The sequence below is a fragment of the Pelodiscus sinensis genome, chromosome 2 (assembly GCF_052426305.1).
Source record: "Pelodiscus sinensis isolate ZL-2025 chromosome 2, ASM5242630v1, whole genome shotgun sequence".
Taxonomy (NCBI): domain Eukaryota; kingdom Metazoa; phylum Chordata; order Testudines; family Trionychidae; genus Pelodiscus; species Pelodiscus sinensis.
The window spans coordinates 181,317,947-181,330,365 of NC_143053.1; the positions used below are offsets into that span (position 1 = coordinate 181,317,947).

General features: G+C 40.4%; 1 protein-coding gene across 1 annotated transcript in view; it reads left to right on the top strand.

Annotated features, from left to right (window-relative positions):
* Nucleotides 1-12,419, top strand: part of SACM1L (SAC1 like phosphatidylinositide phosphatase) — a 61,047-nt gene that overhangs the window by 43,843 nt on the left and 4,785 nt on the right. The window contains exons 9-18 of the mRNA XM_075921878.2: nt 307-392; nt 593-679; nt 1,442-1,510; nt 1,606-1,685; nt 4,785-4,883; nt 6,689-6,827; nt 7,084-7,153; nt 7,250-7,322; nt 10,643-10,736; nt 10,815-10,907. Coding sequence (XP_075777993.2) covers nt 307-392; nt 593-679; nt 1,442-1,510; nt 1,606-1,685; nt 4,785-4,883; nt 6,689-6,827; nt 7,084-7,153; nt 7,250-7,322; nt 10,643-10,736; nt 10,815-10,907 — 890 coding nt within the window. The remainder of the gene's footprint in view (nt 1-306; nt 393-592; nt 680-1,441; nt 1,511-1,605; nt 1,686-4,784; nt 4,884-6,688; nt 6,828-7,083; nt 7,154-7,249; nt 7,323-10,642; nt 10,737-10,814; nt 10,908-12,419) is intronic.

The window sequence follows — 12,419 nt, forward strand, 5'->3', positions numbered from 1 at the left end:
ACAGAAGATCCCCTTTCATTGCTATAGGCTGCATCTATACCATACGGTCATGCAGGCATAGCTACGGTGTCATAGATATGCCATTAGAGTCCCTATAGTGTAAAACATACTCCAAGTCTCTGCTTCATGAGCTGACAGTGTCTCAGATGGTGGCTTTGATCTGCAGAGGACACAGATTTCACTTATCTTCTGGCCATTCTATGTTGTTTTATCTTAGTACTTGGAAAAATGGGGACCCCCCATTCAAAGCTAAAGCAATGGTGTTTGTGGCCAGCTGTAAAATGGATTCTGTTTTTTCTAACTCAGGTATTGATTCAGAAGGACATGCTGCTAATTTTGTTGAAACAGAACAAATTGCACATTACAATGGGAGCAAAGCTTCATTTGTCCAGGTAAATCCAGTGACTTATCAGAATGGATTGCATGACTAGTTTAAGTTCAATTGGCAAGTCTTATTTTCCTGTCTGCCCCAAACCTAATTTTTATATTTAACAAGAAAAAACAAGCTACAATATAGATGTGAGGAAGGTTTAATGAACAAGAACATGAAATTACACTTGTCATTTAAGTTTTTATTTCCTTTGTTTTCCAGACACGTGGATCAATTCCTTTTTTCTGGTCACAGAGACCAAACCTCAAGTATAAGCCGAAGCCACAGATCAGCAAAGTAGTAAATCATGTATGTGTGTTTCCTTGGGAGTGTGTGGGAATAATAGAATGTAGAACATTGCTGCTGCTTTTTTATTAACATATAGTATTCTGTTTTAATCTGGTTTATAAAAAAAGTGAAACTTTGCCTTTAAATTTCAAGTAGCGAGAGGCTTGGATCCATGTACTAGCCTTTTTATCCATGGCATCTTCAGCTCAAAGCTTGAATGAGGTCCTAAGTATAAATGAGAGCATTAGTCTCTTCCTGGTTTTCATGTATGTTCAGGCAGCCCCCGATTTATGACTGCCCGACTTATGACCCTCCCCCTCCCATTTACAACCTGTCTGCTCCGGCTGCCACCTCCACCCGGCACAGGCCACAGCAGGTTCTGGACCTGGCATGCTGGGGACTACAACTCTCAGGAGGCAAAGTGGGCCAGGAATGGAACACCCATTTTTATCGTTGCACCTATGGGAATAAAAGGGTTTGACTTACGATGGTTCTCCAGGAACCAATTAGGTCATAAGTGCGGAGGTTGCCTGTACACTGATAAAAACCATAGAACTATTTGACACAACTAGTAGTTTATACGAGAGCAGCCCAATGGTGTTGCAGAGCAGAGCGGAGTGCAGATATTTGCCTCATGAGCACCATGTTCTCATTCAGAACGTGACATATACTATTCTATTAAGGGATTCTTGTAATGGAGCAATTTTTAGTACAGACCTATTAATCTATAAAGACTTGAGATCACTTTTTTTTCTCACTTTTTTTTCCTCCCTTGTTTTCTAGATGGATGGCTTCCAAAGACATTTTGACTCTCAGATAATTAGCTACGGAAAACAAATGATTGTTAATTTGGTATGCCTTATAAATATTCTGCTTAGTTAAGTTGTTTATCTCTTTCATTTTTAAACAAATTGAATGATTTGGTATTACCATTTTATTTTTCACAGGTTAACCAGAAGGGCTCAGAGAAGCCTCTTGAACAGACATTTGCAAAAATGGTAAACAGCATGGGAAATGGAATGGTCAGGTACATTTTAAAAAAATTATGATATATAGCTGTCTGTTATAAAAGGAGCCAGATATGTACAATCCTAAATGGAAAGTGTGATCAAATTGGTCATGGGACCTTATAAGATACATTTCATGAGAATTGCATTTTAATACACATGGATACTAGAGTCTGCACTGCAAGAAAAGGACCTAGTCCCTGCCAAAAGAGTTTACAATCCATCTGGAAATTATAGGCATGGGTTAAGGGAATTGTGGGACATGACTGCATCATAAAAATAAGGAGGGATGAGGGTTAGAGTAATAAAAACACATAGTTGTTTTGGCTAGTGGTGTCATGAAAGTTCTGCAAAATTCCTTGTTTCTTTGATGGGCAGAGGAAGGTTTATTGACTTCATGACAGAAATGTGCTTCCAGGAGGAAAGAAATGAGGCATTGCAGCCCAAGGAGTTCCAGGTCTGAAATCACATGGAAAAAAGCTGCCGAGCCTAGGTCATTGTGTGCACAGACTTGATGGAGTGTATGGGCCACAGGAGCATGGAAAGCAAACAAATTAGGGCTGTTAACAGAGATAAATTAACGCCTGCGATTAATGCAGGGCAGGATTAATGCATTAAAAAAATTAACGTGTTAATTGCAGGCATAAATGGTGTGCTGCCCCTTTGAAGTGCTGCTCCAGTGCCTCAAACGGGCAGTGCTACATGGAGCCTGGGATCAGCTGGAGTCCCCAGCTGACCCTAGGCTCCGTGCAGTGCTGCCTTTTGAAGCGCTACAGCGGTCTTTCCAAGAGGCAGCACTGCACTCAGGACTCCACCTGACCCTGGGCTCCCACAGTGCTGCCCCTTGAAAACGCCGAGGCAGCCTTTCCAAGGGGCACTGAGCCTTGGGTCAGCTGGGGAATCCCGTTGCTATAGTTTTGTGTGTTTACTCGTGTGATTGATTTGTGAAGAGGGAGGGCATGTCTTTAAGAGCACTTTCAATTGAGAGTTTCTATTCCATTTTCAAGGCTGTTACTTGCATCTTTAAGAGACAAAACTTGCAGGATCCCTTGCATTACTGCCTGTAGAACTAACTGTAAAAGCCATTTTGCAGAAACTTGAGTGTAAAATCCTATCTCTTTATCTTATTTTTTTCTCAGTTGTAAGTTCTGCAAATGTGATAGCATTTTAAAAATTAATGGTAATAGTCTTCATTTTAGCCCCAAAATAGGGTTTTGCTGATTCTATTTGCTTTGTGTGGCATTTTCCTGTCATCAGTAGTCATTCACAATTTGTGACTGCTATCTCCAGTTGGGTACAGACCTTCTGGAAGAGTCTTTAAAACCTCCATTTCCCTCCAAAAACCCCAGAAACTTACTTCTGCTGTCTACAGCAAGGGCATGCTTTTGCAGTCTGAACTTGTTAAATTTCTCTGAACCTGTTTGGTCTCATCTTAATCTTTTTGTATAGATTCTAAACTCTTAGCTTTAACTCTGACTTCTTAATTTCCTACTTGAACACAAGCACCTTGTTACTATTGACTGTTTTGTTGTTTGTTTTTCCAGTTTACTAGTGTTCATTATTATTTGATATTTGACCTCTCATTGCCTGTTTATAGAATTTTGCCATACTTTTCTGATTGTAACTAGAAATGTGAATGTGCACCTGTGTACCCGGTTACCTGATGAGCCTAGGCTTATCCGTTAACTTTCACAGATACACACAGCCTCTCCCACCCTCCCTTCCCCCTCATTGCTGCTCTGTATTGCAGGCATCAGTGTGAGAGGGGAGGGAGATGGGAGCTGGTGCATGTGGGGAGTGTCTCCCTTCCCCCCCCCCCCCCACCACACATACACTGCTGCCTCCCACAGAGGCAGCAGTGCAGAGTGGAAGGAAACAGGAGGGAGCCAGTGCTCGCAGGGAGCCAGAGGCAGCAGCACGGAGTGTGGGGAGAGGCAGGAGCTGGTACATGCAGGGAGCTGGCTTTTAAGCATGCTAGCTTTTGCGGTGCTCCCTTCCTCCCCCCCCCCCCCTCACCCCGATGCTGCTGCCTCTGATACATCTTTATAAAAATAAACACATTTTAACATCCCTAATTGTAGCCCAACTGCTTTTGTCCTGTTTCTCCTCTTTTTCCATTGCCATACTCCTTCCGTCATTCTAATCTCATCCATCCATTTCTTTGTACCTTATATACTAGCCCCACCTCTTTGGCCTCCGTTTCAGAAAATGTGAACAAATGATGAATAGTCTTTAAAACTATATTAGAAAGCAGAAAGCTCTCTGGGGAAAAAAAGTTGTCTTGTAAATTATGGTAAATGAACACTTGGATTGTAAGCACTTCAGGACAGGGACTATGTCTTTTTAGTTAAATTATATAGCACCATAAATGTGCATGGCAAACAGTAAATAGGAACTGATGATTCTGAATCAATCCCTGTTAGTCACAGGTGATCCTGTCAAAACAGAATTAACAATTAACATTTGAACTGCTCATTAATAGCACTGGTCTCCTCCTGCAGAAAATCTAAGCCAGGGTTCCCCTTCCAGGTTGATATTCTAGTCTACAAAGTGTGAATGTGTTGCCGTAGCAATATAGTCAATATTTGGGGGGAGTGAGGAAAAGGGAATTTTGTGCCTCGGCATGGACCCCTTTCAATGGGAAGGACACTGATGGGTTCCAGATGGAGTTGCATGAGGAAGTGGTGGTATGAATGACAAGCCTTCATTTAAGACTCCTGGCATGAAATCGTTTGTGAAAAGATAATTAGAGAGAAGTAATTCTGTAAAATATTAGTGAATATGAGCTTCCTTAGCTTGTTTCCAGAGTGGAGGGATCATCTATTGGAGTGCAGAAATTTGCATCCTCAAAATGTGCAAGGTGATGTCTCAGAAGAAGACAGAGAAGCAGGAGACATGTCTATTGATATTTTTATGGACCACTTTTAAAGAATTATTTCTAAAATTTGGCTGGTGTTTGCAAACCTTCTTCTGAAGGAGATCATTTTTCTGCACTTCAATATTGATCAGTCTTTTTCTTTTGAAAAAATGCCTTTTTAAACATAGAAATGTACTGTGATATCTTCAGAGCAATGAAGAATGCAGTGAATTTATTATCTGATGTGTGTGTCTCTGGATAGATATATAGCTTTTGACTTCCATAAAGAATGCAGTCGAATGAGGTGGGATCGACTCCAACTCTTGATGGATCAACTCGCAGAACAACAAGATGAGTTTAGGTAATTTATATATGAAGCTATGCAGACATCTTTCGGTGGTTGGTATAAAATGATAGCTTGTTAGATGCCCAGCAGATCCATAGAGCAGAATTTATATCTTCAAAGTAAATCACTTTCTCATATGGATTATATAACCTTGGGTTGAAAATGCGTACATGAGAAATTAGAATGGAATGTGCAGCTATCTTTGATCTTTCTCCTCCTCAGCGGCAAAGTAGAGGTTTTAATGTGTTTTATGATGCATTCACCAAACCATGGCTTCAATTCTGAGTAGCAGCCAGCTAAGCTATGAAGGAGAATTTAAAGTTATCCCTTTTGGTGAAGGGATAGGGGGATCACTTAAGCCTGCCTATTACATGTGAATAAGAGATCACAAAACACAGCTGCTTATCTGTCTTCAGTGCAGTAATTTCACGTGCCATGTTAATGCCATATAGGAGCAACCAGAGACTAGCCCTTCCTGAGTTGTTGTTTTTATTTATATTTGTCTTTGATTCAAAAAAGTAGCAGAAGTCCAACTTTATTTTATATATGAAATAAATGTATGGTGTATGTGAAATGTTGTTACTTAATGCATTAGTCTGTATTTTTTTATTTTTCACTGCTCACAGATTTACCGGTTATGAAGGCAAAATTATTTATCTTGTAGTTCTGTAACTTTGAAGATACCATCACTTTGGGTCTCAAGTCTACAGAATGAGGCAGACCAGGAATTCCTATATCTAATGTTTTAAAGGCTACACCCCTATTTCCACACAGGTAGTTTAGTCTTTCCCTGTCATTTTCAGGAATAGCCCACTGAAACATCTGTCAGTTCCATTTATGAAAGAAAGCTTGAACCATTGATGTAGGCTGACACACTCTATAGAGTTATAACAAACTAAACATGCTCCTGAGCCTGAAATGCTCAAAGTCTGAGAGGAGGTGAACAAATTAGTAAGAATCATGCCTTCAAAGAAGCAGAATGAACAAGTAATTTTGTCTTTAAGATATCAGCTGTATAGGAGTCTCAAGTCTAGAATGAGTAACTGAGAAAAGTTCTTAAAACAACTAATACACGATAGGAGGTAGTGAACAACATAGGCATATGTCAAAACCAGTCAACTTTCTTTAAATAGTGGGAGGGACCTGATGTTTCTCAAAACATTTTTAGCAGGTTTTATGTCCCTCTGGGGTCTTGTATTTTAATTTTTATGTATATATTTGTATTGTGTGAACCAAAAATTTAAGCCACCTCGAATATTTTATATAGAGAGGTGGGGTAAAAATATTTTAAATAATAAGGCATAAAGTATCTTGAGGACTACTCATAAAACAAAATCAAAGTATGGCTAATACTAGGACTTGGATAGTTTGGGCTCTCTCGAAAATCAGATTCTGCAGACTTGAGACAAAGATGCAGCATTCTTCTCTAGAGGCTGAACCCAAGTCTTTGTGTAGTAGAAGGATTGTATTAATACTTTGCATACATCATGATTACAACATCTCTGAAACTGCAAGTGGAACCTGCTCTTCCTCCAATAGGTAATAGCAAGGCTCATAGCAACTGCAATCTAAGTTATTAAAGTGCAGTAGGACAGCAATTAAGACACTGTTCCTGATAATACTGTGCATTTGCTATCTGCTTCAGAAAGAAAAGTATAAAAATGATTAAACACAATGAGACAGAATTTAGCAAGTGAAAAGTAATTCTGTCTTGGGTAACAAAAAAAAATTTGTAAAGTATGCAGTCAGAACATATATTTTGAAGCATATTATGTTTGGTATTTATTTATATCCACATTTAAATGTATCCTGGATCTTAGCTATTTTCTAGTTGATTCTGATGGTAAAGTGGTGACTCAGCAGGAAGGAATATTTCGCAGTAATTGCATGGACTGCCTGGACCGGACTAATGTGATTCAGAGCCTATTAGCACGTCGTTCTTTGCAAGCACAGCTGCAGGTTAACATTTTTTTTTTCTAGTTCGCTTTTTTTCAATGCTCTTTCTGTGGGGAGAGGGAAGATGAATCCTTTGTAGAGAATAATACAACTGATTGTAATAGTTTGCACTCAGAAATTGCTTTAGTATTTAAAGACCTGCTTGAAATTAAAATGTACTGTCCCGTTTTTAGCTGAAGGAAAAAGCTATGTCCTTCATAAACTTAAATCCTGACTTTCTCTGAGTTGCTGTTGAATTGTAGTGTGGCTTTTGTTCTAGAGATTAGGCGTTCTGCATGTTGGACAGAGAATTGAAGAACAAGCAGAATTTGAAAAAATCTACAAAAATGGTAGGTTTGTCTTTAAAGTTTAAACTACTGTTTTTCAAGTATGGACCCATCAGACTCTTAAGGAAAACAAACATATTTCTGTTTCTTTGTTCACAGCATGGGCTGACAATGCAAATGCTTGTGCCAAACAATATGCAGGAACTGGTGCCTTAAAGACAGACTACACAAGGCAAGTTCAAGACAGTTGAATTTTTGCAATTTTGTAACTTAATTATTTACAGATTGATAATTCAATTTACTAGACCCATCTTAACATATAAGATGGTAATAATTATCTCTTACTAGAAAAATACGCTTATGTCAACATGATATAACAATGATATACCTTTTTGTATTTAAAAAGATTAAATTAGGAAATAAAACCAATTTGGGTTTGCAGACTATTCCATCTTACTTTATTGCGTGTGAGACAGTTGAATCTGAAGAACCATTTGTGACTGAACCAGTAAGAGACCAGCTTATGACTGTCACTTGATGTGCTGAAATACCACTGAGCCTGCCTTCCTGGACACCCCTCAACTCTGTCCTGCTGAACCAGGCAGTCCAGCACTTATATAGACCTTGGGTCAAAGCCTTTGCAGTATGTCACAGATCAGCTCTGGAAAGGCTCAGCTAAAAGGACTTGCCTAGGCACCCAATGCACACAGCTTTAATGGAGTGTGAACCCCTGATAAATCTGTCTTAAGTTTTATACAGGGTAAGCTTATGTTTGCCCTCTTTCTGAAGGTAAAACGTGGACTCCTTGTCCCACTCCCCGGTAACAATTAGTTGCACTGGGCTTTTTAAAAAATAAAAAGGATTTTAAAGTATAAAAGATAGAATTGAAGAGGTCATAAGAGAGAGCAGACAGAACAATGTAGGTTACTCAACAAAATAAAACTGCTTAATACACTAAGCAGTTGGTTACATGGAAATTTCCTCCGTTATTCTGATAAGCTCCTTCCACAGACTGGACAGCCTCCCAGTCTGGGCTTGATTTTTTTCCCCCTGTTCACTCTTAGATGTTTCCAGCAGTCATTTTGGGTAGTAAGCAGGGGTGTCCTGATGTCTGGAAGTAGCCCCTATTGTCTGGTAAAATCTGTATATAAAGGTGGGAAGTCAAAGGTAGAATCTTTATGTTTAAACTTTTTCTCAGTATTCAAGATGAGTCCCAGCATCAGGTGACATGGCCACGTGTCTTGGTAGGACCAACCATAGCTCCTCCCTCCCAAGTTCACAGGAAAAATAAGTCCATTTACAATTCATTGTTTTCTTGCTAATGGACTGTCAAGATCCTGGAGTACCCTTAATGGCCCTTACTTAGCCTGACTACTTTAATAACTCAGGGTTATACTTCATATTTCTGACATCAGATATGGAATGATACATGTATACAAATGGAATAATCATATTCAGTGGATTACAAGCTTTCCAATGATACCCTACAATAAGTATTCTGCATAAAGCATATTCTAGTTGTCATTCATATCCATAAAGCATATGGATAGGTCCTTGGAGACTCTCTTCTCAAACCCAATGCAAACAACACTCCGCTATCTCCGAGATACTACTGACTTCCTGCGAAAACTACAAAACATCGATAACCTTCCTGATAACACCATCCTTGCTACCATGGATGTAGAAGCTCTATACACCAACATCCCACATGAAGACGGATTACAAGCAATTAGAAACACTATCCCAGAGGATACCACAGCCAGTTTGGTAGCAGACCTATGTAACTTTGTTCTCACCCACAATTATTTCCAGTTTGAGGACAACTTATACCTCCAGATCAGCGGCACAGCCATTGGTACCCGCATGGCCCCACAGTACGCTAACGTCTTTATGGCTGACTTAGAACAATGTGTCCTCAGATCCTGTCCCCTTTTGCCCCTTCTCTACTTACACTACATCAATGACATCTTTATGATCTGGACCCATGGCCAAGAAACACTGGATGCATTCCACAGAGGTTTTAACAACCTACACCTCACCATCAATCTCAGCCTGGACCATTCTACATGAGAGATCCATTTCCTGGACACCACAGTACAAATCACCAATGGAAAATTAGATACCACTCTCTACAGAAAACCCACTGACTCATACAGTTACCTACATGCCTCCAGCTCCCATCCAGAACACACCATACGCTCCATCGTCTATAGCCAAGCCCTTTGATACAACCACATCTGCTCTAATCCCACTGACAGAGACCAGAAACTTCAGGATCTCTACCAAGCATTTATAAACCTCAATTACCCAGCTGGAGAAATAAAAAAACAAATTGAAAGAGCCAGACAAATACCCAGAAACCATCTACTTCTAGATAGACCCAGGAAAACCAACAATAGAACACCACTTGTCATCACCTACAACCCCCAACTTAAACCTGTCCAACACATTATCAATAAACTACAACCTATACTGGAACAGGATAATACGCTCCGAGAAGCTCTGGGAGACAGACCCATAGTCTCCTATAGACAACCACCTAACCTCAGGATGATTCTTACCAACAACCACAGGACATATCACACTAATACCAACCCTGGAACTTTCCCTTACAACAAACCCCGTTGCCAGCTTTGTCCACATATTTACTCTGCTGACACCATCATTGGACCTGACCATTTCAGTTATAAGATCAAGAACACACATTCCTGCTAATCCAGAAATATAATTTGTCATTATGTGCCAAGTGTCCCTCTGCTATGTATATTGGACAAACTTCTCAGACACTTCGCCAAAGAATCAATGCACACAAAACAGACATCAGACTGTTTCACAAAGAAAAAACAGTTTCTTGCCATTTCAACCAGAATGGGCATTGTCTCAACGACCCGATTACCTGCACCCTGCTTCAAAGAGATTTTAACACACGACTTCAAAGAGAAGCCTCTGAACTGTCATTCATGCTTAAATTTGACACTTTACGAATGGGCCTTAACAAAGATGCTAATTATCTTACCCATGACAAAGATAGCTTCCCCAATTATCACCTCTAATATAATTATCTCATAGACATTAACCTCCCCCCCTCATTCCCCTCTGTTCTAAAATCTGATTTGTCTATTTTATGTGTTCACTTTTTTTTATTGTATCCCTTTGATCTATATGGTCATGACAATTTTCTTCCACAATTTGATCTGAGGAAGTGGGTCTGGCTACGAAAGCTCATCACCTAATAAACCATCTTGTTAGTCTTTAAAGTGCTGCATAGTCCTGTCTTTTGTTTCACCATTTTCCTAATTTTACTCACAGATCTTTCCACTTTTCCTTAAAACTTTGTTTTCATAAAAATCTACTGCCTATAGGAGTTAGTGGCAGTGCAGAGGCAGCACTAGATAATTGCGTCTTCATCCTTGAGTATAAATATAAACTTGATATGACTTAATACAAATCTGAAAGGACGATAAGTCTGAACATCATTTTATATAACTTTCTACTTTTGATTTGCAAATAAGTTAACATTTCTAATACGCTCATAAACCACTTTTTTTACAGAACTGGGAAGAGAACTCAATGGGGCCTAATAATGGATGGCTGGAACTCATTAATACGTTACTACAAGAACAACTTTTCTGATGGATTTAGACAAGTAAGTTGGGTATTTTCTCAGCAGAAAGGTATTTAACCTTTATTGTTATGCATTTTTAACTCTGTGTTTTTGTTACAGGATGCTATTGATCTGTTTCTTGGAAATTATTCAGTGGATGAAGTAGAGTCTGTTAGCCCTCTACATATACAGAAGGACTGGAAATTCTTGGCTGTAAGAATTTGTTAAATAAGCTTTGATTTACAGTTGTGGGAAACTAAATGATTCTGTTTCTTTGACTTGCCTATGTAGGTATTGAGTGTTTATCTTGGGCTATTTGTGTAGTAGCCACTTCCAGGAGGATTAAGGCTAAGAACATCAGTCATAACATAAAGGAAGTGGGAGCATCCCTCAGATATGGAGTTGGAAGAAAAATGGGTCTTTGGCCAACTTTACCCCTCTTAGAAAGATTGGGATTCCTTTTGGATCTCTTGCTTTATCTGCACATTAAGAAAGGGATAACCATTTTTAATATAGTAAAAGCCATCATTGTTGACCTAAAAAAAGTGAAGATGTCATCTCACAATGCAAATGCTGTCTGTTGGCAGATACTGTTCTTTTTTGGATGTCAATGCCAAGATAGTCTGGAAGGATAGGCTAAACACTGAGGCTACATCTACACTATGCGTCTCTTGCGGAAGAGCAAATGCAAATGGAGTGCTCATTTGCATATGTCATGCTCTAAGGGTACGTCTAGACTACATGCCTCTGGCGACAGAGGCATGTAGATTAGACTACCCGGCATAGGAAAATAAAGCGGCGATTTAAATAATCACCGCTTCATTTAAATTTACATGGCTGCTGTGCTGAGCCGATCAGCTGTTTGTTGGCTCAGCGCAGTAGTCTGGACGCTCTGCGGTCGACATCAAAGGCATTTGTCGACCTCCCGGGTATGCCTCATCCCAGGAGTGATCATTTGCATATGTCATGCTCTAAGTGAATTTCAGAACTGCAGTTATGACCAGTGTTCCCTCTAACATTTTCTATCCTTGGGTGGGTTGAAATTTCTTATGTGCACTGCCCTCCCCCCCCGGACCTCATCATGGAAGTAAGTTGCTGGAGTGCAACAGCCCCCGCTGTTCAGGCAGCATGCACACCAGCTGTTTGGGGAGGGGAAGTGCAGTCGCACACTTTCTGGAACCCAGAGGTGTTGCAGGATTGCCAGGTACTGGTCCCAGCTGCCCCTGTCCCCTGCCCAGACACCCCACTAGTACCCTGCCCCCAGCAGCACCCTTTCCCCGGCCCCAGCACCCTGCCACTCATCCTAGCACCCAGCAGCACCCTGTTCCTTGTCCCAGAACCCTGCCACCCACCCCAGTGCCCAACAGGACCATGTTCCTGACCCCAGCATCCCGCCACCTGTGTCAGCATCCTGCCACCCAGCAGCACCTTCTCCCCGGCCCCAGCATCCACTAGCATCCTGTCCCTTGCCCCCACTAGCACAGCTTGGACCACATAAGTGAGGTTTGGGGGTTTTGGAGGGTTGTTTTTTGCATCTCACTTGTGTGGGACAAGTGACTTTTTTCTGTGGGTCTCTGGCCCCTGACTCAAAACAGGTTCCCTGCCCCTCTCATAAATAAAGACAATGCTAAAACCTTTTGAGTTTGACATAATGTTTTATTTACAAATGAAGCCTGGTCAACATGTCCCCAATTGGGGCCAAATCCCCATCTCACTGCAGCATCA